The sequence below is a fragment of the Lissotriton vulgaris genome, chromosome 1_1 (assembly GCF_964263255.1).
Source record: "Lissotriton vulgaris chromosome 1_1, aLisVul1.2, whole genome shotgun sequence".
NCBI classification, from domain to species: Eukaryota; Metazoa; Chordata; class Amphibia; order Caudata; family Salamandridae; genus Lissotriton; species Lissotriton vulgaris.
This window is the reverse complement of record NC_141685.1, coordinates 2,002,014,023-2,002,040,205: the sequence shown is the minus strand read 5'-3', so window position 1 is coordinate 2,002,040,205 and position 26,183 is coordinate 2,002,014,023. Positions and strand designations below refer to the sequence as shown.

Sequence of the window (26,183 nt, the reverse complement as noted above, 5' to 3'; positions counted from 1 at the left end):
AAATAACAGGGCTCACCTTTGAAAGACCACTTGAGCTGGTCAAAGCTTACCGCATCCCAGCAAAGAAGCAACAAAACAGCAGCGCACCGAGACCAATCATATGCAAACCGCTGCGAGAGGACCACACGGAGGCGATATTCGCAGTTGCCAGAAAAGGCAAGCCAATGACAATTAACGGGAAAAAAGTGACGATCACACAGGACCTATCGAAGATAACGGTGGAAGTGAGGAAGGGCTTCCTAGCTCAACGAGAAACCCTGCGGGAAAACAACATCACCTTCTCTTTCGCAGGCCCTTCCAAACTGAGAATCACAGACAGACACGGTAGCAAAATCTTCGAAGACCCCAACGACCTACACAGGTACCTACGAGGGCTACCCCCAGAAGAAATGGAACACCAAAGCCCAGGGGCCAAGAGAAGAGCCTCAACGGACGAGAACGAAGGAGAGGGCGTATGACAAGCTCGAGCACACACACAACAAGATGACCAACCTTGAACTCTAGACAACAAACCTACCTCGATAACGCACAGACCAATCAACATAGCTACCTCAATACCGCCAATGATCAACGCTGCTACCTCAATCACCAATGTCGATCATAGAGACTATGAAGACCGATGAAGCACATATCCTTTGCCTTCTGTCCACAGAGACACTGCCATACTTGGGGGGGAGGGGAGTGTGAGGAACCTTGCTGTCACACACCCGATTTTCTACAAGCGGAGGGAGGGGGGAGGGGGGGGAGGGGGGCGGCCAGAGGAGGCGGGGGGGCAGGCGGGCATGAAGGCCAGCGTGACAACGGACAGTGGTGCAATGTATAACTACTCTTTCTCTTTCTCTTCTTTCTATACTGATCTCTACACCCACCCTCTTTCCCACCTCCCACCCTACTCGCTTAATCCCTGGGGGGGAAGACCCAAGTATTCAGGAGGTACAAAAGCAGGCACCTCGAGACCCAGCAATGAAGACGACATAGCAGCCAGCGACAATTACAAAGTCCCATGACAGACAGACTACCGGCGAACCTCTCAGTGAACCTAAAGGTAATCTCCATGAACGTCAAAGGCCTAAACCACCCAATTAAACGCAGGAAAATACTGGAACACCTGGGGAAACTCAAGGGGGACATCTACACGCTACAGGAGACTAAACTCTCAGAGGAAGAGGCTAAACTACTGAAGGCAAGATGGATAGGTGAAATCCTATGCTCACCTGCAAAGGGGAAGAAGCGGGGCGTGGTAACCATCCTAAGCAAGAAAGCCAACCTCACCATACACAAGAGAAACACGGATGAAGACGGACGTCTGCTGATAGCAAGTGTCCAAAGAGGAACCGACAAGCTACACGTAGCAAACATCTACGGACCAAACACCGAAGACAGAGACTTCTGGCAAATGGTAGACGGCGAACTCAGCAAGCTACCACAGGACGACCTCCTGATTGTAGCCGGCGACCTGAACAAGACAATGGACCAGGCCACGGACAGACACCCAAGCAGGCCAAGCCACACCGCTCCAGGAAGCAACACCCTTAAAGATCTCTGTGCCAAACACCACCTAGCAGACCCATGGAGGCTTCAACACCCCACAGCGCGTGAATACACCTTTTATTCACACCCGCATAACTCATATAGCAGAATCGACTATATATTGATGTCCAGCGACCGCACGCACCTGATCGAGAACACAGAGATAGCCCCAATAACCATCTCTGACCATGCACATATATCCCTCGCCCTCAACGGCAAACACAATGAAAGCATAGCGAGGAGGTGGAGACTCAACGATGACATCCTACAGAAAAGAGACAATGTAAAAGAAATAGAGGAAGCACTAAACAACTATCTGGAAGACAATGACAATGGTGAGGTGGAGAAGGACACCATCTGGGAAGCGCTCAAAGCGACTTTAAGAGGCAAACTGATAAACATCAAATCAAGAATGAACAGAAGCAGGAATAAGCAGATCTCAGAGCTAGAGAGGGAAATAGAAGAGCTGGAAAGAGGTCACTGCGCAAACATAACGGACAAAAACACACTCACCACGCTCACAAAGAAAAAATACGAGCTAAACAGAATCCTAAGCGAACGAGCAGGTTCATGGCTAACAAAGTTCAAGTCGGTGAATCTATGCAGAGCGAACAAAGCAGGGAAACAACTGGCATCTTACCTCAAAGGGAAGCAAAGGAAGCACACAATAGCAGCAATAACAGACAAAAACAACGTATCGCAAACAACAAACAAAGGCATACTGGAGGTTTTCAGACAGTACTATCAGGAGCTATACTCCGAGGACAAGAACTTGAGCAAAGACGGGGGCCACTCCCTCCTAATAGACATCGACCTACCGAAACTCAGGGAGGAGGAGAAGGCATCCCTAGAGGCGGATATAACGGAAGACGAAATCGAAGCCGCAATCAATCAGCTAAAACGGAACAGAGCCCCAGGACCAGACGGGTACTCCGCCGTGTTCTACAAGACCTTCTGCCCCAACATCAAGAAAATACTATCGGAAACGTACGCCGCCTGCATAAGGAAAGGGGAGATGACGAACACCATGCGAGAGGCAAACATCACAATAATACCCAAAGAAGGTAAAGACCACCAATACCCGCAAAACTACAGACCCATATCACTCATAAATGTGGACTGCAAAATTTATGCAAAGGTGCTTGCTAACAGACTTAATAGAATTCTACCTGACATCATACACAACTCACAAGTGGGCTACATCAAACACAGGCTGTCGCAAGACAACACAAGGCTACTATGCCATCTGATCAACCACACAACACAGAGCAATGAACAGGCGGTCATGATAGCACTGGATGCGGAGAAGGCTTTTGACAGAGTCTCGTGGCCATTCCTCAGGAACTGCATGACAAAGTTTGGACTAGGGGAGAAGTACATAGCAATGACAATGGCCCTGTACAACAAACCGAGAGCAAAAATAGTGGTCAACGGGAGCACATCCGACCCGCTCCTACTGGAAAGAGGAACCAGGCAAGGATGCCCACTGTCACCTGGTCTCTTCCTACTGGCACTTGAACCACTGCTTGCAAAAATAAGAGACAATGAGGGAATAACGGGTGTCAAGATCGGAGAGAAGACAGTTAAACTGGCAGCGTACGCGGACGATATCCTCATCACCACCACCAAGCCATCAACGTCGATCGCAGTACTAATGGAGGCAATAGGGGAATATGCAGCAGCGTCCGGATACAAACTCAACAAGGACAAATCGGAATGCAAACCAATGAACATACACACCACCAAACTTGTACTAGGAGACTCCGGCCTAGCCTGGCAAACGAAACCACTCAAATACCTTGGCCTACAGTTCGGAAGGGACCTAACATCAACGATACAGCACAACGAAGACTCCCTGCTAAAAAAAGTCAAAGACAGACTAGAACTGTGGTCGCCAAAATACATCAGCTGGTGGGGAAGGATATAGACGATAAAAATGATGATCACACCCGCAATAAACTACACGCTAAACATGCTACCGATCCAAATGACGGAAGGCTTCCACAAAAAACTAGATGGCTTGATCAACACCTTCCTATGGAGAAACAAAAAACCACGAATTAGCCTACCCAAACTGAGGCTAGCGAAGGAACTGGGTGGTCTCAACCTGGCAAACTTCAAAACCTACCAGACAGCCTGCCTAGCCAAACAAGGATTCGCATGGATCGACGGAACACAACATTACAAACCAGTCTGGCTGGAACTAGAAAGCGAGCTCCTAGGAGGCCTACACCCGATAGCGATCTTAACTGCAAACAAACACCCCCTATGGTCCAACACCATATTGAAGCACACCAGAGAAGCGCTGATGAAGGTGGACAAGCGAATGGCACAGAAACTGAGAGGTACAACATGGGAATCCATCTGGTACAACACAAAAATATCATACCAAGGGGCAGTAATAGACTATGATGCATGGATCAAAAAAGGGATAAGCCTTCCCAAACAAATAGAAACAAAGGGGAAGCAGCTAACCTTCTCAAACCTACAACAACTACACAACCTCCCCAACAGAGAGCTATACACATTTCTGAAAATAAGGTCTGCCATAACAAGAGCAAACCTAACCCGAGAAGAACCGGATATCGTCAAGTACGTGCTAATGCTAAACTCGGCGGGACACCAGACCGCCAAGATCTACAAACTGCTCGCCCCGACGACCCTGTCTCTAAACAAGAAGACAACAAACTCATGGGCTACACTCCTGGGCAGACAGCTAAACGAAAAGGAACAGGCGCAAATGTGGGCCTCAGCCACAAAAAGCAAGATCACCCCGCAACTGGCACAAACAAAATACTGGCTTCTCCACAGAGCCTACTGGACCCCATCAAGACTCCACAAAAGCGGAATAGCAGATTCAGGCGAGTGCTGGAACTGTCAGAAAGAGGAGGGCACACTTGAACACCTTATCTTTGGGTGCGCCAAAGTCAAGAGGTTCTGGGCCCAAATAAACGCATTCATAAATGACATGCTCCAAACAGACTTAGTACTAAACTATGTGACACTGGCGACAGGGCATGTAACAGCAAACCTGAACGGCAGGGAAGAAAGAGACCTCCTAGACCTGCTCCTGACAGCAACCCTGAAGATAATCTTAACGAACTGGAAGAACACGGCGAAAGCAAACTTCAAAACATGGATCAACTGGGTCACCTTCCTAAGAGGAGCAGACAACATCACGGGCAACCTCTCGAAAGAACACACGCCCCAAGAGCACATGTGGAAACAACTCGACGAACATTTAAAGAAGCCACACTAACTCCCCCCCCCCCCCCCTCTCTCTTTTTTCTTCCTCTCTCTCTTCAGCACTGTTGTAAAACTGCCAATGTATATGCCACTTTATTTTTTCAATAAAAATCCTTAAATCAAAAAAAAAAAAAAACGTAATGGGTTTTTAGGTGTGGCCTTCTAAGAAGGAAAATAGCTTTCTTTTTGGGAAGACAGGGTGTCTGCAGTAATTAGATGCCTCATCACCTAAGGAATGCTTCTCGGAAAAGATGTTAACACTAAAGTCACGATTACAGGACGGTGAAGCGATATCCTTGGCTCCGTCCTCGCATGTGGGGACATGGAAAACTCACCTCCACCCCACCCCTTGCGCCTGCCCCCAGCATCCCTCTGTGCTCTCCCTGCCCCAGGACCAGTTTCTATTCCTGCCTCTCTCTTCCTACCTGCTGAAAGGTAGTAAAGTAGAGAGGGAAAAGGCCGGCTGTCCGGGCTGAAAGGGGAATCCGCGTGCTTTTTGTGTTCAGGTAAAACCAGGTCCACGTGTCATTCCCCATATCATGCGGGATTAAATGCAAGGTGCAGGGGTTGGTATCAGTACCAGCTGGAAATTGCATTTCCGGACCTTGTAAATTGGGCACCCCTCCCCCGTGCAGCTTGTAATCCGGTCCTACATATTCCTAAAATGCTTTTTCATAATGGATTGCGTTCTCATTATGGGCCTTCTATTCACCCCACTGGGCAGACCGGTGTAGAGCGGGCTGGGACAAGTTCTTCCAAGATCGGAATGTTCTAGTCACGAGCCCCATTGGTACGAGGAATATTCCCTCCTAGTTATATTTACGCACTAAATGAGTAATGTACAGAACCAGTTTGGGGTGTAAGGACTGCGTGCTGCACGCCATACTCCAAGGTCCAATAAACCTGGCCCCGTGAACGTGCTGTACCGCCGCATACCTTACATACCCAAGCATCCTCATGCTCGAGAGCAGTTTTATGTAAGGCCGCTCGAGTAGTTTACCTACTGCTCACTGCTCCTGGCATGCGGCTGTATCTAAGATATTGTGTAATAATTGCTCCACCCACTGCCGCTTCATAAAAAAATATCTTGCCTGGCTGCTCCGTCGCTACATTTTTCTTCTGTGCGTGAGGAGAACACATCCCGACGTAACAAGGCGTAGACCTCTAGTTTCAGTACTTTCCCACCCAGCCACTGCTCCCAGCAATGTTTGATCTGAAGCAGGTGCGAGTCGGTCTCTGCGAGTTCAGTGAGTGTTTACCTTTTCATTCCCATGCACCGCTAAATGTGTGTTTTTTCCACTCTAGGAGGATGACCACTTGAAATTCCTGTCGCACGAGGAACAGAGCGTCCTTTTGTTTTTTGAGGAAACCTTAAAATCCTTCCAGGATGACCTGACCTTGAATGGGAGCGCTGCGCCAAGATTGCTGGTGGAACAGGTGTCGTTCGATTCGGAGCCAGAAGACATTATTGACCTGGTCCTCCCGGCACGCGACAGTTGTGAGCAGAACGAGGAGGCGCGCGAGAATTGTGAACCGAAGGAAGAGGCGCGCGCGAGTGCTGAGCTGAAAGAGGAGGCGCTACAAGGTAAAGTCCTGGGTTTCTTTTACGTGCATAGTGTGGTTTATCTCTGCTCTCAGCTATATGGTTATTTTTTGATTCCTTCTCTTCTGGTGAATCGTAGAGGAGAATGTGCATAAGAACCACATTGTCGTCCAGTATGTTGTCTCTGCCCGAGTCTTGCTTTCCACTCGCCGGTCCTGTGAAAAGTGGGACTGGACGAAAGGACAGACTCGACAGTCAGTGCTTAATTTGTGCCGGGGCTTTCCGGGGCTTAGCACCGGCACTTAATTATCAGGGCCGGGTCTACGCATCTGCTCTGCACCTCACACAATTATGTCTTTTAAATGTACCGTACCATACTCGGTGCAGGCTGTGCAGACACAGTGTGTTCACTGTGAGTCACGGTGGTTAACAGTGACTGGTTGTAGCTGTGTGACACTTTTTAATCACTTTGCCTGCCCTGAGGCTGAGCCCAAATCCAAGAGAAAATTCATAAATGTGATCATGGCAGCCGCGGCCCTTAGTTCACTTCGCAGCGCTGTTGACTGTTACGGAGAATGTTGCCACTTTAGTTTCCGGCCGGGACACACACACACTAATTAATTTGGGCGGGCTCAGCCTCAGAGGGCTGGATGATTTTGGTTCCGATGGGGGTAGGGGCTGTGTGGGTTACTGTGCGCGCTGCAGCGTGCACAGATTTTTTTCACATGGCCACGCCACGCCCCAGCATAACCACCGCAGCTCATCATCCTCGTTCAAGTCAGCCGCTGCCCGACCCGACTGACGACGACATTGAGGGCAAACAGCCTGTGCAGGCATCGATCGGATCAGCCAGTACTAGTAGTACAGTTAGAAAAGAGCCGAACTTCATCGCCTCTGCGCCAGAATAGGTGTTTGACAACATGCACAGCGGCGCCGGCGGAGAAAAAAGTGTACAGTGAGTTAGACATTTATTTTACGAGCTGGCTGTTATCAACAAACCATATATGCTCTTTGTATAAAACTAAAATATGTTTAGTTTCTACCTCCAAGCTTCTTTCGCCCGTGTTTCTTTCTGAGACTGAGACTGACTCAGCTCATCAAACAACAGGGCGGGTAGTGTGGGTACGGACGTATGAGGTAAGGATGGGCATGCTACATTGGGTGCTGAAGCTGTATCCTTGTTCATGCCCTCATAGCAGACCTGTGTGCAGTGCTCCACAGTCCACTCCATACACCGCCCTGTTCCATTTACAGCACTCATGCGCAATACAGCCCTGTCTTGTGTATATATACAGGTGCTCCACTCCATACATCCCCTGTCCCCTATAAAGTACTCCTGCCCTGCCTGGTCCATTCAGGTGCCCCACTGCATACACCACCCTTTCCCCCTATAGTGCATCCGCAATTCCGCATTCAATAGAGCCATGTCTCGCGTATACAGGAGCCCCACTCCACACACTGCACACACATAGAACCCCTGTACCACCCTCTCCACGAAAGTGCCAGTGGATACCACAGCATCTCGCCCCACAGCAGCAGTAGGGCACTCACCCCTCTGGAGAACCAGCGCCTTTTAAAGCCACGCACGCCTCACTGCACTACCTCGTCCATCTATGCACCCACCATAGCTCTCCCTCCTCAGGGAACTCCCCGCCCTCCCTTTGCACATCTAGCCGGTCTGCCTACCAGGGCCGGAATAGCGAGACCTGTGTCTGACCCCAACCGATCTCTGACCTGATCGTCACTGAATACGTGCTGACAGACTCGGAGGACTGTAGAGGGAGGGAGGGAGAGGCAGAAGGCCCAGGGAGCACTGAAGGCAGAGTCTCACCGGGCTCAGAGTAGCCCCTCCTCTGTAGTAGGAAGTGCTGCCCCCCCCCCCCAGACCTCTCCACCCAGCTGGAGAGAGAGAGAGAGAGACAGCATTTAAAAGAGGCCTGCGTAAGGGTTGTGTGCCCCCTTCTAATGGGCATGTCATCAATATTTATAAATAGGTGCAGGTGCAGTGGTACGGTACCCTTACCCCCTCAAGCACCGGACAAGTGTGTACACGGAGGTTTGCCAAAACCTTTCAGGCCTATTTGATAATAGTATGTGAATCCTCGTCCTGACCTTTTTGCTAGCGTTTTTAATTGAGTCCGCGCAGGAGTGCGTGCGTAGGTCCAGTGAAGCTACAAACTTTGAAGGTACCCAGCAAAAACACCGCCTTTAGAAAATGCAGGCTTGTTTGATTTTCTGCAAAAAATGATGACTTCATCTGCTCGTGTTTGCTATTTTAACAGTTCTGTAATACAGCAAGTCTAGGAAATTTAAGTCCAATAAAATGTATTTGATTCTTTCAGGCAACCTCTGGCATTTGTTTTTCAGGATGTTTTGATTACAGGTCATCTACTAATGTTTTTAAGTCTCTAACCTACTTTAAAGGGGGAATGTTATTTCTCAAATTTGTATTGTATTTTTATATATTTGAGTTAATGTAGTAAAGAATGTATTAATTCAAGCAAAAACATGATGGATTTGGACTTTGCAAATCCATGCATTACAGTGAAGAAAAACGTTCTTTAGTGCTGTGATGCTCTTATTAAATGTTAATCGCTCAAGGGATCATTATGCTACATTGGTAGTCGCATAGTTAGTTCAGGACTTCATATTCCTACATTGAGGATGGATGATTAGGAAGTAACTTAAATAAAGACCTGTATTCACAGTACAGCGCACATAGTGCTTTGTATTTACCTGGGAAGACTAGAATATAAGTGACTTGAATAAGAATGTGCTCCATTCCATTTGCCAGTTCATTGGTTGAAACCAGCATGAAGTCGTCTTCTCCACATTCGGTTTTGGGGTAGTGGAGGCAGCATCGCCCTCAAGTCTGGTTAGAATCATCGAGGTTAGCCTGTGCGCTCACATGCAGACTGGCCCTGAATTTGTTGCCCGAAAAATCTTCTTTTCAACTCCAATACCGCCTGTTGTGGCTTCCATCACTAATGTTGAGGTTAAAATGACTTGTGCAAATACTTCATTTGGCATTTTTAACTGTAGTTTCTCATGATGTACAGTTAATTTTAATATTTTGAGCCCAATGCACTCAGTTCATTTTACACCACTTGGGTGCTGCTTCAGGACTCAGCAGTACTTCTGTGGTATCTCTTTTAGTGAGTTTCTTGTGGTTGTAAGATACCATTCGGAGCGCTGTATTATCAGAACGTCGTGCTTGTCTAACCTGCCCGCAGTTAGGCAATAATGTTTCAAGCCAGACTGCATGTCTCATTTGAGGCAAATGAAATATTGAGCGCCAGGTTGCCGGTACTAGCCTGGATGTACCTAGAATACCTTTGGAATGCCGGGCTAGTTTAAGGTTAGACCTTCACAATGGTTAGACAACCAGGAAACCCTGATTGGGTGTTTTCCTGCCCCACCACAACATAAAATCACCCAACATCACTGATCCTTGTAGCACCACACGTTCTTTCCCTAGATGCTTACCTATGAGGAAGGCTCCTTTTCTGAAATTCAGATCAGGTATAACATCTGAATTTTAGCAGCGGCGATTGAAGATGTTGGTGGAGCTAATAGAGTAAGTAGGTGAAGCCAGTGGGTGGAGCCAGAGAAAAGTAGGCGTGGCCTCTGACAGACATTTTAGCACCTGCACTTCATATTTTACAAATTAAGCACTGTCGACAGTGATTCCAGAAGTTACAGTCGGATCACTCGGATGCATGGTAAATTGCAGTGAATCGTTTTGCAGCCCTGATGCCCCCGCTGTGCCTGTGGCAGATGCACTGTGTACTTTATTTAATGCACGATTCCCTGTAGCATTTGCTAAACTAAATCAATGTTATAACGAGTTACATAAACACAAGTTACAATTCACGGTCGCACAAGTAAAAAAAAAAATGACCGCCCCTGTAGCTAAAATGAAGGTAGTTCACCGTATGCCAAGACAGAAGCCATGCAAATTTGCTCACTTGCAGCTTTTTTGTTTGCAGTGATTCTGTAGTGAAATACCTTATGAAGACTTTGGGGAGGGCTGAAATTTGCGGAATTTTCTTTTTTGTAGCTCTGCGAAAATGCAGGAAAATTACACATAATTATACAAACTGAAAATCTGTTGACCTGCTCTTTATTTTAGCACAAAACTGCCACCATGCCAATTTTTGGCGCAAGGACACATTTAAGCAAAAACACAGCAAACAGCCACTTGAAATTCCCGAAATTACACAAAGTTCGCCTGCATAATTTAACTTTCGGCATGGCCTAATTAAGATTTGCCCAATTTTGTGTGGTGTGGATAATACAAATCACAAAAAGAGATTGTGCATCAGAATACAACATTTATTAATCCGAATTTTCGGTGGCCATTGGTGTGGGCCTTGTGCTGACAATATATGTAACAACTGTTTTAGATTGCCAGCTTAAATCTCCCTTCCCACTTATAGATGTCCCATTACAATTTAGGGATTAGTATTTAAAAAAAGCTGGTTTTGGAAACACTTTTATGTTTGAATTATCTTTTAACTTTGGAATAAGATGTTCTTGAGGACTATCAGATAGGTAGTAATCAGAATACACAAGCACTTTGACTATATTTTTGCTGATTGGTGCCACAGTGTCAGCAGTGGTGTTAATGTTTGCCTGTTGTAGACAACTCAAGTCTCTGTGAATCCTACGAAGCCAAGTTCAGTTTGGGTGGAGAAAAACATGTTAAAAAATGTCATTTACCATTTCTTCCAAACCGTATTACTCCCTTGCCACAATGTATGATGTAAAGGTTTCCACCAATGATACAGCAAAGCAGGGAGGTGGTAAATCCTGAACCAGGGTCCAGGCCTGGCTCTATATTGTTTCTTTGAGGGAAAGGAATAGGGGAAACGATGGAGAGTGGTAGGGGAAAAGAGAGATGTGTATAAATAAATAAGAGACAGTGGGTGGCTTTTCTTCTTGATCCATCCAACCTTAAGATAGCCGTCCCAAGCCTTCAGATCGCAGGTTTTGTGGTTGAAATTGTGAAATTTCAAGTTGTCCGGATATGCATAAGGCTAATCCTATAGGATAAGAATCACAAATGTTGCAGTGTACACATTAAAACACATATATTTCTGTATCGATAGCATAAACAAGAAGGAATTTAATGAAAGAAAAAGTGTCTTCTAGCTTTTCAGTTTTATGATACATTTGGTTCGTCTTGTGCCAATGTCCCATAAACATTTTATTTGAAATGCTTAGCCTTGTGGCAGGATCGCCTTGCATTCCTTCGTAATTGTGTCTCATCCCGTGAGCTGATGTTAGCACATCGCCTGGCAGGAATGTAACCCTTTCAAATTATTTATATATAAATTTGAGTTGGCTTCTTTCAGCTGTGTTTTTGTTTCCTTCATTGCAACAGTTGCTGTTACGGAAACATTTTAATTATTTCTCTTTAGGCTATACACTCAAATTGTAATTCTCTGAAGATGGCAATAGACAAAGAGGATATTTTTCTGCAAACACAAAATTTTTAAACTATAACGTATAACGTCTTTTTATTTGGAATATTACAGAACCACACTGCAACCTAATGCTCATTTAGGTTACATGGCACATCACCAACATGAGCACCTAAACAAGTCCCATTGAACTCTGCCCCAAATCTTAAGGTAAACAATATCACTGCTCTTCATCCACTTTACATCTAAAAAAAAAATACGCTCCATTCTGCAACTCCATATTACCCAGTGGCACCCTGGTCTGCCTGAGGAAGGAACCCAAACAAAATACTCCAGGTACATGGGCTTCCTCTGAATATTTTGGCCCAAAATTAAACTCCCACCGTCCCCAGCACTCTTTACCTCAACTACAGAGACCCTTACAGCGTTAATACGAGCATAGATATGGAACCTCCGTTCATGAACCATGGTAAGTCTGACACAACACCACCAGACCATGGCTTCCTGTACACAACAGTTGCTTCTTTCCTTCAGTTCCTTCGCCTTGATTCCCTGCTCCGATTTGGAAAAATAATGAGCATTTCTTCATTGTCCTACTTGACTTTCCTTCGAATGACTGACCAAAGGACAGTGGTCCCGTCTCCTTCCCAGAGGCCACCTCTGCAATCACAGTGCTCACATCGGAGGTGGAGCATTCCAGGTGGGATGCCATATTTTGGCAACTCTAGCACTGTTCTCCAGCATTTCACTTTACTTTCCAACTAGATACTGAACCTACATGTATAGCATGCACTTTCCTGGCATGCTTGCTGTCTGTCGTCGTTTAGATTCCTCCTCTAACACTGAAAGCTCACTCTTCCTCGAACTGTCTCCAAACTCACGTTCAAAAGACACCTTGATATTGGGGTACGTTGCCCACAAGTTCTTAATGGGAGCTGTAAGGAGGGAGATGCCTTTTGACAAAGTTTCCTTTTATCAACATTTCGTCTCCTGTCTGCCTCAGTGATCCCTTTTGTGACTGCAGGGCCTCAGAGTAAAATATTTGTATTTTCTACTCTTGCCTTATTCTCCTTGGGAGGCATGGCTGCCAATAGCTGAGCTTCCCTACAACTCGGGCCTTTCCAGCAGCCTGCACTCAAGGGCCACACCCCAAAAAGAGTCACTGCGTAGCAAAGAGGTCCTTTTAAAAAAGGAGAGTTCAGTGCTCCAGCGACAATGATGACAACTGTCAGTTTCCTTCTGGGCCAGTCACAATTACAGTACATCATTCAGTTGTTCCTGCACCACAACCGCCTCCCGATATGGGAGTCTACAATGATGGGGTACATAGCCACTGGTACAACTTCTCACCAACACTTCTTCCGAAGTACACAAGTGGAGCAACGCCTCTACTGCCATGACACAGCATGGGATAATAGAAACCTGGGCCCAGCAGCAGCTTGGGACCTCCCTAGGTCTAGGAGGAAGCATTGTCCTCTCATTGTAGAAGGCTAAAGTCCACCATCTGGGGCTTTAACATGGTCATTGGAGGCACCACCTCTTCCCTGCTGCGGAATAAACGGTAGCTCCCTAGCGCATCTCCTGATCACAAAATGGCCCTAGAATCATGAACAAGTGCCATAACTGCATAGACAAGCATCTTTTCTACAGCCTTGCTGACCTTTCCCCCACAAAATGGGATTTTTAAACCAGTAGAAATGCTAAAACATCTCGACTTTTGTGCAACAGTGTAATAAATAAGACTAGTGAATTGTTCAGAGGCAGGCATTTACTCCTAAAACAAACTTGGGCGTGACTTAATTACATTTTGAGATTTTTTTTAAATATTCTACAAATCTCGTAATAGAAAATAATTTGTGTAACCAACTACAGCCTCCCCTCACTTGATCAGTGGCCAAGAAACTATTTTCCTTCAGAATCCATTTTGGAGCTCTAGGGTGAACAAGTGGCCTTTTCTATGGTTCAGACTTCAAGAGCATCTGTGAAGATGCTCATCATACTTGCGAGTTGAACTGCTGGCTTAGTCCTCCCCAGTGAAGAAAACTACTATTCCTCCATGTAAGGATTTAAAACACAAAGTTAATCTTTCTCTTCATACCTGCTTCCTTAGGTGCCACCCAATAGATGAATCATCTTTCTTATACAGCCCTCTCTTTGCACCTCTATGTGAGTATATAGATATATACCATCTGGCTTCCGAAAAAAGACATTGCACGACACTTGACATTTATCACTGGATTCTTCCCTGGTGGCTGAATTCTGTGGTGACAAACATCTGCTGCTTTTACCTTTTCCAGTAGAGAGTTATATTTAATGCCTGAGATGTGACGGTCCAGATGCTCTTCCTTGTTGAAATGTTAGGCTTGTTATGTATTATGTTATGTTAAAATATTTATATAGCGCAACGTTCACCAGGTCGGTTTCTTGGCGCTTCTAGGGTTGAGCTCTATGAGACTGGGGGCTTAGGAGGAGTAGGCTTTCTGGAATAGCCACGTTTTAAGCAGTTTCCTAAATTGAGAATACGAGTAGGTGGAACGAATTGAGAGAGGGAGGAAATTCCAAGTTTGAGGGGAAAGCGTTGAGAACCGGATCCCGCCATGTTTTAGCCGCTTATATCTAGGAACGGCCAATAAGTGTTGACCAGAGGAACGGAGGGTACGGGAGGGCGAATATTTCTTGATCCGATTAGAGATGAACCTTCGGCCTGTGTCTGAAAGGGCTTTATGCGTAATGCAACTGAGCTTCAAAATGCTTCGTTGTTCTACCGGGAGCCAGTGCAGTTGTTTGAGCAATGGTTTTATGTGCTGGCGGGCTGGAAGTTGGAAGATCAGCCTAGCCGCCTGGTTCTGTATCAGTTGCAGGCGATGTATCTGGTAGGCAGGAATACCTGCATACAGTGCATTGGCATAATCTAGCCGTGAGATGATAAGCGCAAGAACGACCAAAGTAAGGGCTTCTGTTGATAGGAATCTTTTAATTTTTTTTATTTTCCGTAGCATAAGGAAGCAGGCTGACACCACGGAACTTATCTGAGGGTTTATCGATAGGTCGCTGCTAATTTTTACACCCAGGCTTTTTGCCGAAGAGACTGGGGAGGGGGGAGAGCCCTAGGCAGAGGGCCAGAAGTTGGCATTCCAGGGATTAGAGGACAGAAGTGTCAGGACCAGCTCCGTCTTGTCAGGATTGAGTTTTAATTTGTTGGTATTCATCCATATACTAATATAGGTCATGGTTGTCTGTAAGTTGGATTCTGATAGTCTTGTAGGTTGAATGTTAAAGATAAGTTGCAAGTCATCTGCATAGTTATAGACCAAGACTCCCATTTCCTTCAGGGCCGATATTAAGGTTGCATGTATAGGTTGAATAAAAGGGGGGATAATGAGGAACCCTGTGGGACTCCGCAAGTGAGCCGGCCTTTTTTTGAACAAAAGTTACCTAGTCTGACTGATTGGTGTCTATCCCTCAAGAAGGAGAATATCCACTTCAGGGCTTGGTCTCCCACGCCAGCGATCGGTCGATCAAGATGTTATGATCGACTGTGTCAAATGCGGCGGAAAGGTCGAGGAGGATCAGGGCCTGTGGGGTGTTGTGGTCAGCCCCTTTGCGAAGTTCGTCCACGACCTTCACAAGAACTGCCTCGGTCGAATGTGCCGGCCTAAAACCCGCTTGATGAGGGTCTAGATGGTGGGACTCCTCAATAAAGGAGCTCAGGCATTCCGCCACATGTGTCTCCAGGACCTTACTTAAGTAAGGTAGGAGGGATATTGGGAAATAATTGCTCATCACTTGGGGGTCCGCCCCGGGTTTCTTGAGGATGGGAAGGATCTCTGCACTTTTAAACAGATCGGGGACCGTACCACTACAGATAGAAGTGTTGAGAAGAGATAGTGGTGGGTCGGGGAATGCGCCGAAGGCCTCACGCAGTATATAGGGAGGGCCTCTATCCAGGGGGGAGCCAGATTTGACCCTGTTCATCAGGTTGGAGAAGGAGTCTAAGTATATGGAGGGGAAATGATCAAGTTGAGGGGGGACAGGTTGGTCAGGCGGGACAGGGGGCATAGGTGTACTACTAGAGGGGATACTTGCTTTGATAGTGTCAATTTTTTTCAAAAAAATTATTATGTAACCTATCGCACAGTGCCTGAGAATGTACTGGTTGTGTTGAAACTCTTTCCATTCCTGTCAGTTCGTCAACGATCGAAAAGATCTCTAGTTTTATTAGCAGAGTTCAAGATTTTACTGGTAATAAACTCGGTTTTGCATTTGCGCACGGCCATTTTGTATGCTTTAAAAAGGGACAGATAGCTGGTTTTCAATTCGGGCTCATATTTATTACGCCATTTTCGCTCAGCTTGTCTGAGGCTTAGTTTTTGTTACTTTAACGCGGGAGAGAACCATTTTTGAGCATCATGAGACCTACGTGCTTTAATGTTCTTTTGAGGGGCAACCATGTCACTGGCTTGTTCAAGCCAAGTGGCTAGGTTTTCCGCTTGATTTGAGAGGGGGGTAGCTTGAGTCGGTGGAACAGTATTAACACCTTGGCTGCTAGTGGTTTTCCCCTCCTGTGCTGCATATGCAGGATCCCCATTGTTCATGACGAGCTCAGCTCGTCATAAGCACATGACCAGTGTACTGCATGACTAGCTGAGCTCGTCATGAGCAGCGAAGGGGTTAATAAGAATATTTTTAAAGGTCTCAATGCTGGCTTGGCCCCAGTTCCTCGCCTTCACGCTACTGGGTCTAATCGTGGGAAGTGCTGCCAAACCTGCTAGCGTACACCTAATTAGGCAGTGGTCTGACCAGGCACATCCGTTTTATGGGGAGAGGAGCGTTTTGCACTAGACCGCTCACCCGTGGCCCCGCCGGAAGTGTGAAGAAAGAGAAGAAAGTAAGACACCTCCCTCCACAACAATCGAGCCGAGCTCGTGGTGGACCGGGGAGGTAAGAAAGAGCAGAGGGGTTTTGGGCAATTCTTACATCAATTCCCCGTGTTCCCCGAGTGCAAAAAAGAGCATCTAGTTAAAAGCAGAGGGGTTTTGGGCAATTCGTACATCAATTCCCCGTGTTCCCTGAGTCCAAATCCGGACCCGCTGTGACACGAACGCGCCGGAAGAGGTTATTCCTCCCCCGGGAAGAGTGCCACTGGACGTTTCAGCCGCGAGCATTTATTTACCGGGATATATTAATAAAAACTAAGGAACGGAGGAGTTACTCACGATTGCTTCAACCAGATACCAGGTGAAGAGCCATTAAGCCTGTATTAGTAGAGACGACCTCGACCAGGAGACTTATAAACATATCGTCCCAGGTCTTGATGTAATGGCATCTACATTTTAAGATATCCGGAAATCGACCGATCACACATGTGACAATTCAAAGTGTATAAGCTATTGCTGCCGATAAGAAAAAGATTCCCAGAAAAATCATTTGGGATCACCATGCATAAGTGCAGGTGATGTCGTATTAAGGAGAAGTCTATTATATTGGTCCTGAAGAAGGTGGTTGTAAACCGTTTATACCGCTGAAACGCGTTGACGCTCAATTTAACAGTTAAATCAAGAAGGGTCAACATCAGTGAGGGCATTGGTCATTATATCCAGCCTTATGTTGTACTACAGAATTTCTTGACAGATTTAATTGTCTTTGTGTTGTTCTTCTCCAATTGTATTGCCAATATATTATATTATGTAATGTATTGTTTTTAATTATGTATTATTATTCATTTGTGGTGAAATGTCTTTTTAATGCTTTTTAACTTTATAAATAAAACAGATGATACTTGTTTATATATGTTTGAAATAATCACATTTTTTCTTTCTAAATGTTTCATGTATGAATGTGAAAGATCTTTACATTGATCTGAGTAGACTTGGGTGTATGAAGGGTGCCTTAAAAATTAAATAACCAAAAGGGAAAACTCTGTTTTTACTTTACATGCCATAACTTCTCCAGGAGTGAGAAGTGAGCAGTGTGAGCACGAGGCACATGATGTGCCTGTTGTCACTGCAGTTTGGAAACAAGCGAAGTTGTGAAAGTAAAAGCAACCTCGTCGGGTTAATTAGTAACCTGATCCAGGGAGCTGGCACAATGTGTACCGCTGTTGGCTCCCGAGACCCTAGCCATGGGAGTGAAAAGTTTTTAGGAAAGGCGGGAAATGCACCCATCTTTGGCCATTTGCGTGCTTTCATTAGTGAAAGCCAAACGCAAAGGCCAATGGAACGTGTTGGAGGAGGCCGACCCACACGGAGAAGTCTCTTGGAAGCTGGAGTGATTCCAAGAGGCCCTCTCCTTGAGCAGCGCATGCAAGACCTAAAAAACGGAACGCCTGTGCCAGGGCACAAAACAGCGCCCAATATTGACCCGTTTCGGGGCCCCTTTTAAAAACTGCCGGTGCTCATCACTGACAAGACCCGGCCCACTTAAAGCTCTGGCTAGAAGTGTACGGGAAGAGCTTTCTCCTCAGGGAAACCGACTTTCTCTGTAAAGTTTTTTTTGTACAAAGTGCATGTGCATTGGGAATCTTATCACCCCTTTATGTGCACTCTTCTGGTGTGGATGACTCTGCACAGCAGAAATAGACTCTCTCTGAAAAGACAACAAGACCATTCCAAAAATATGCCTGGAACCCTGAACCTGCGCAGCTTCCTATGCGTAATTTTTGGAATTGCAAAAGGTACGAAAAATAAGTCTTAGTTCTTTGTAAATCTGGCCCATATTTTTTAACACTGCTTAAAATACCTGTTAATGACCATCCATTAATCTTTCTTCTTGTACAGTGATTTGCAGCAATGTGGTTAGGAGGCATTTTTAAATAAAGTAAGCTATTTCGTGAAATACAGTTGGCAGCGTGGTACTTAGTCCTCCCTACTATCTACACATGTCTACTTGTACTTGGCAGATGACTCTTATGCTGCTCCTCAGTGGCTTGTTAGTTGAACCTAGGAACATTTCAATTGTGTATGTACATTTTGAGAAGAAAATGCTCGTTCACGCTAAAACACGACCTAAATGTATTTTTGATTGCTGATGGTAATTTTGTTGTCATGAAACTTTTTTCATTAATTTTACATTCTAAATTTTGGCTACATGTATTTCTTTTCTTGCAGTTTCTGGTAATATCTACTGCAGGTTTAGTGTCTTATTGTTTCTTTTCTTGCAGTTTGAAGCAATTTCTGCTGCAAGTGGAGAAGTGTGGCTCACTGGTTAGAGCAGGCAGACCCTGAAGCAGAGGTCAGACCCGGGTCCAGGGTTCAATTCCCGACGCGGCAGGGTCTTGAGCTCAAATGTCCATGGACTCGATAATTCTCGCTTCGGTGCCCACTCTAATCATGGGTTCACACTCTGCAACTCTGGGCATTAAGCTTGCTTAATCTCCACAACGGCCCCCCCGCGGCGGGATGCCTGGCTTTCACCTTGGGGATGCCCTGTAGGGGCTATCTCACAGGGAAAAGCCAGGACGGGTTCCCAAGGCAAGCGCGGAGATACCCCTTCGGGGGTCGATTCAGGCGCTATATAAGAAACATAATAATAATAATTTTCCTACTTTAAACTTTGGGACCCCGATTGCTTTCACCAAAGGGAGTCTTGTTACCCTCTGCTTTAATTGCTTACATGCACTGCTTACTTCGTAAAAGAATGAGAGCTGGTGGAAAAGCTCTGCTAAGAAGCTGTCGGCCGGTGCTATTGAATGTCTGCGCTCCGAATACCAAGGCTGCATATTCTCGAATTTACCTCAGGCCTCTTTAATCAACTACCAGACACTCCCTCTGCCCCTTTATCTCACTCTTACAGGTTCCTGCTTTCTTCCTTTGTGACTGTTTTTCCGTCTTAATCTTTCTCCTTCTTTCCCCTTAGTGTATTTTTCCCACTCTTGCCGCTGGTAAATGTCTAATGAAGAAAAATAAGCGCTGGTCCCCAAAAATTAGTAACTGATTCAAATTAAGCACTGCTTACCTGGTCACCAATTCGCACTGTTGATTCCCATCTTTCGACCGTCCAGTATTCTGACTCCTGTTCAACAACAGAAGCATCACTCCTCCTATTGGTTAGTTAGTACTTTGGGTTTCTCCAGTAGTTTGATTGAGATGTGAGAGGACACAACCAGAGCTAGTGAAGGTGGGCTGTGGAGTAGAGCAGTAGAAGAAAGGATACTTGTGTACAAAACCAGGGGTATAGGTCTGTCTTTGAGGCGGTATACGTCAGCTGGTAAGAAGTGTTCTCCCCACCTTCTGTTTTGCAACGATTTTAACATTCTTTTTCTTTTCATCCCTCCACTTCCTCCGTTAGCCAGTTTTCATCCTTCATATCTAGTGTTCGCCCTCTTGTACCATGTTAAAGAGAAACTACTTCGAAGTACTAATTTCTAATAGACGCTCATTTAGCATCTATAAACTGTTTGCAGATTGCATCAGTTTCTGAATCACAGGAGCTAAGGGCGGTTCCAGTGCCAATCATCTAAGGATAGAGCAAGCATGACTCATTGGTTATAAGCTGAGCATGCATTGTACTAATGAATGCAAACTGCATTTGGGCATGCCTGTATTGCCATATTTACCACAATAAAGCCAAATCTTGTTTTATCTTAAGCTGCTGGATTCGTATGTGCGTGTGTATGACTCTCACAAGGTCCCTGACTAAATCGGAGAAAAAGCATGATGCAGTGAACCGGAAAACAAAAAAATGGATTGGATTACTTTCTGTATGCAATGCATATATACAATGCATTTATGAGATAAATAATACAATGTGTGATGATTCAGTGTACTTTTGAGAAGTACAATAGTCCCTTGTGCATTTCAATGCAAGCGCTTAATTAGTGGTGGAACAGTAGATCAAACACCCACTAGCGTGCAAAATACTCTGTCATAGCCCATTCTGGATATACTTTAAAGAACTGGAAACAATAGGTAATGCAGACATCTACACTTTCTAGCTAGACCGAAGAAAAAATCACTCTGTCATGGCAGCCACCATAATGATTGGTTATCTCCTCATTTAGCCGTACCAGCCACAGTCTTTTATGTTATGTTATGCTACGTAGCCTCTGTGGTCTGAGATGGGTATCCATTTTGTTATGACTTTTAGAAATTTTATTTTTTCTGGCATTTACCTCGTAGCATTGCCATGCATTTTTACCTCACTGATCACCAACTTCCTGTAGATGAATTATCTTTGCTCAGTAAAGGCCTCTCATTTGTGCCCACCATCCGACCAAATTTCTTTGATGCACAAACTGAACTTTTAAGGTTCTTCAGAAAAGTGAAGCTACATAGCTACTTTCTCCTCAATCCCACACCCACCAAAAATACGAACACTCCGTTCAGACCACCGCCCAATTTCTCCCCCACTGCTGGTATGATCCCGGGTGAAATCCTCACCTTTGAGAAACTTGTCCTCAATGATTTGACAGACCTAGAAAAACAAAGGGCTTTCCTACCCTATAACATCTCATTACTGGAGAAAAAAGCACTATCCACATTAAAGACTAATCAGTCGCTAGTCATTAAACCTGCCAACAAGGGCGGCGGAATATTAATCCAAGACTTAGATAAATATAAAAATGAGATCCACAGACAATTGAGGAACACTGATCACTATTGCACACTTCCTTGCAACCCTACCAAAGAAATACAAAAACTTATTGTACAAATCACAAATGAAGGCTTAGGGTCCAGTTTCCTCAGCAGAAGGAAAATTTGTATCTCAACACTAAATCACCCAGAACACCAGTGACCTACTGCTTGCCCAAAATTCACAAGAACTTAGAAACACCACTAGGCCGCCTTATTGTCTCTGGGTGCCGGTCCATTTTGGAACCGTTAGGACAGTACATTGATCATTTCATTAAAGATGTTGTTCCCTTGACAGAGTGCTACATAAGAGACAGTATGTCCATGATCAATCTGATTGAAGAATACCCGTTTGACCCCACATCCAGCACAATGTGTACGCTGGATGTAGAGTCACTCTAAATAGAGACCATGCTGGTCATTGAACGAGTGCTAAATAGGCGCCCACGTCCACGCGCTGTACCAACATTATTCATACTACAACTCCTGGAAATCTGCCTGACAAAAAACTTTTTCCTTTTTAATGACCAATTCTACGGCCAAGTCCGGGGTACTTCCATGGGAGCAGTTTTTGCTCCCAACCTAGCTATCCTGTACATGGATTTTTTTTTTTTTACATATTTTATTGATTTTTAACTTCCGTTTATGGCCTTGTAGAATGGTCTCATAAAGTTTACAACATGTCATATATAGAATCAATGTTACATTTTCACCATCATAGTACATATCTGTATTCTGTAACGCGTAACCTTGAAAAAAAGAAAAAAGAAAAAAAACACCCCATATATATATTTCCCCCCCACCACCCTAAAGAACTGTGGTCACACTTCAAATGCATCATCAATAGCAATACATGTGCACCCCGTTACCATCTAGAGTTATATGTGTAGGCATAACACAACTTTACATTCCATTATATAACAAGGTATGGGCGACTGGTGAAATTGAATACACATATATGGCAACCTTCAAATGAACGTTTCAACCTCCTCAGACCCGAATTCCTCTAACATAGCCACCCATTCTGATGCTATTGGCGTTTTTCGTAATCCTCGTGTCTCTTCTTTGCGCAGCGCCGCACCCTCTGCACTACCCCACTTTAACATTTCCGTGTGCCATCTGTGTATCTCAGGAGGCTCGCTGGATTTCCAACGCATCGTGATATTCCTAAGAGCCAGGAGCAGCGCCAGGTTGATGAATCGGTATTGTACCTTGTGTTTAGACCTGCATGTGTGTAATCCTAGCAGGCATTCCTCCACAGTATCTTGCAACACGAGGTGGGCCGCCAGTCCTGTAATCTCTCTAATCCTAATCCAATAGTCTAGCAGTTTGGGGCATGTCCATAGCATATGTAGTATTCCCGCCCCCGTGACGTGGCATCTTGAGCATGAATGTTGTGTCTAGGGGAACATTTTATCCAGCTTTTCCGGAGTCAGATAGGCGCGAGCAGTATCATAGTTTGAATGAACTTGAAACTCGAGTTCCGGGATACCTTTCTGGGGTGTTCAGAATCACCGCCCATTCTTTGTCCGTCAATTCCCCGGCCTATCTCCTCCACCCAGAGAACACGCAGAGAATCTAGTTGCATCCTAGTGTGGGTGCTGATCCCATTATATATCCAATGGATCAGATGTCGCCCTCTCCCCATATAATGTACCATCTTTACCAATTCGTTTTGGTCGGGCTCTTGGCCATGTGGTGCCCAGTTAAAAAGGGCTTAGCACTGCCCCAAAGACGTTCTCCTGGAACCTAAACCCAAGAAAACCCAGGATAGGCTGGTGTGTGTCACTACTTTTCCACCTGCATCCAATGCCATACGCAAAAGTGTCCTGAAGCACTGGAAGGTCTTTAATGCAGGTGTGCTAAACATGGAACGCCCCATGTTTGCCTTTAAGAGAGCTAAAACATTCGAGACCATCTAGTAAGGGCAGCCTTCCCATCCACTGTCTCCAAGGACACTCTTAATGACCTATGGGGTCTCCCAAGCCTCTCTGGCCATGCCAAAAGCAGGGATTGTATTGCATGCGATACCACCATAGAAGGCAAAGAATTCACCTATGACAAAATAAAGTTTGAAAGGAGACATTTTACCAATTGTAACACTGCAAATGTTATTTATGCCATCTTTTGTCCCTGCATGAAAATATATGTCGAACAGACAACACAGAAGGTCAGACTCCGGATCGGACAACATCGCAGCAGGATACGCTGCAAAACTCCCAATGACTCCTTAAATCATTTTGTGGCACTTGGGCAGAACAAATTATATTCCACATGGAATATCATTACCGCAATCAAACCTCCCCCAAGGGGAGCTAACATTTCTTAATTGCTGAACAAAGAGGAATTAAAATGGATACTCCGAACCAATAGTATTTGCAACGGTTTGAACCGCCTGGAGGATTGGACCTCATTACTGTAACTCTTGACATAGTGAACCTTATCTGAACCTCTGCTGCCCTCAAGAATCACATACATTGTATATACCACTACTGTATTTATAACAAAAATCACTAATTTGTACATATCACAACTGTATTTATCACAGCTTCCCTTAATCGCTCATTCCATTCTCTGATTAAAATTGTCAATTGCCTTGTTCGGGATTTACCACATGTATACTGACTTGTTACATGGGCTCTCCCCTTCTACTTATACTACTCCAAGATGGCCATTCTATTTTTCCTCCTTTTCCAACATGCCTTCTACTCCGATCACATGCCCCCAAATCACTTGACCTGTATCACATGACCGCCACCGCGATTAACAGCCGCTTCCGCCATTCACTTTTTCACTGTGCCATGACTGCCTTGCCAGAGCCGCACAACTAGGATCTCATGTGAGCAATTTTCTCGGTAAGTGTCGGACCGCCGAAGCCGCCCTGCATCCCCTTTTCCTCTGTTGCTAATGTATGTATTTATTGCTTATTAAGCGCAGCTGTCACCCCCAAGGGTATCCTGGCGCTGAGACCGAACCGTGCATCTATTAAAACAGCTACAATAATTCGACTGTTACTCTACAGGTCCATCGCCGTGACTGCTAATAGCGAAGGCTTCACTATTCTTACGTCCCTATCCCACCACTCTTCTCCTTGAAGGATCTGGATGTCCGCCCTCTCCAAACCTCAGCGGCTCCCGGCCTCTCTCTAACAGGCCGTTTATCTGGTAAGACTTGCTGGCCCTCATGCCGGTCTCACCACAGACACCCTCTGACTTGGTTTTAACTCACTTCTAATTTACATGCAGGACTCACTCATCACTGCGCCTGCTCGCCGTCAACGCATAAATTGTGGAAATCCAGGAGCCCCCTGGTAAATACCTTGCATTTCTGGCAACCTCCACCCCCACACCCTCTATCATCGCGTTTGTTTTACACACTGCCGTACAGGTCATCACCTCTCCCACCGATCGCCACACGCTCCTTCACTTTTGCCCCTGGTCATCTCTTTAAACGGCCAACCTTCCCCGCGGCATGCTGACGCATTGATCATTTCTAATGGCAAATATGTTGCCTTCACAGCGACTTTCGGTTTTTCACATGGCACTGCAATTTTCACACGCACTATAACAGGTAAAATTGTTCACTTGTCTTCCTAGACGGCCAATACTCCTGTAGCTTGCACATGTAATACAGTTCTTTGTGCCCTTTTTATTCTCTCCCCCCCCCCGCCATTTTCCTTCCTTTACTTGTAATTTTACCTTAAATATACCAAGGTTAGACAAACAGAATGTATATTGTTTGCACGCAAGCATGTTTAATTATACTGTCCTGAAGATGATCCCATGTATTTCACCCTAGGGATCGAAACGTCGACACTAACTGTACCATATGTAACCAAATGTTGTGGAGAACAGTGTACAACGGTACTGCTATGAAAATTAAGTTAGTCCAATTATATTGAATACAGACTGCCTCCCACTTGCCTGAACCCCACCTCTTCCACAATTTTTTTTCGTTCGTCCATGTTCGTGAGTTGGACGGAGGTTGCGTTCCACTTGTATTTGTTACTGATTCCCTTTTTACAAAGCTAATTTAACTGGACAAACAACATACTGTCTATCTAGCATATGTTGATTAGTTGTTTTCTACCTGATATTGTCTAGGGACCACTGTCTTTAGTAATAATAGATTCACCCAAGGTCCCTACCATATTGCCTTTGAGTTTCCTTTATTTTTCCTTAAAGCATGCATTTTAACTGAGTCGACCTACCAAAATAAAGCAGGCCATCACTTATGACACCTAATTGTCTCCTGACTCTGCATAGACTTTGCACTGTTTGGAGATGGTTCAAAACCTATTTGGCAATACGGTCAAAGGTTGGGCTTTGGTTAAAGTATTTCAAAGGTTATTGCCTAGGGACTTGACTTGGTGGCACATGAATGACTGTGCTCTCTAGAGCACCTTGAGAGGTATCTTGGTTTCTGGTTCATGCTTACCCCAGGAGGGAGCGCTGGATGCTGCTTACCACATGGCTGCTGCTCTCCCTCTAGTGGTCAAGGCCAAGGTGAGACCCTTCTCACCATGCAGCAGTGGGCTTGTATGGTGGGAACACAGTCTCCCAGGAAGCGGAGTTGGTAGGCAACTGCAATACTTTCTGGTTTACTATCTGAACTGAGTATTGTGGGTCCATCCATCTGGGTGGTGGACCAGTCTGGAGAGGAACAGAGACCTACAAAGCATTAAAGATATCAGCACCACTGTTCCTCGCCTCCGCTCAGGAATCAGCTGGCAGTGGCCCACGGAGGTTGTCTCTAGTTGTACTCACGTTCATCCTGTTTTAGTGACGTTCTGAAACCATGTTTATAACCTGCGTTGGCAAAGCCAGAAGGTCTGGCCTTGAAAAGCTGGTGTTGTGGTTAACGTTTCTT

At 45.4% G+C, this 26,183-nt stretch overlaps 1 protein-coding gene across 2 annotated transcripts in view; it reads left to right on the top strand.

Moving 5' to 3' along the window:
- The window catches only part of PROSER2 (proline and serine rich 2), a 213,830-nt gene that overhangs the window by 183,322 nt on the left and 4,325 nt on the right, over nucleotides 1-26,183 (top strand). Inside the window, exons 1-2 of one of the 2 annotated variants that reach the window (XM_086919998.1) lie at nucleotides 5,882-5,998; nucleotides 6,082-6,361. In XM_086919998.1, coding sequence (XP_086776124.1) covers nucleotides 5,981-5,998; nucleotides 6,082-6,361 — 298 coding nt within the window. In that variant the 5' untranslated portion in view covers nucleotides 5,882-5,980. Of the gene's footprint in view, nucleotides 1-5,881; nucleotides 5,999-6,081; nucleotides 6,362-26,183 lie in introns of those variants that run through there. The other variant, XM_086919992.1, reaches the window with a different exon arrangement.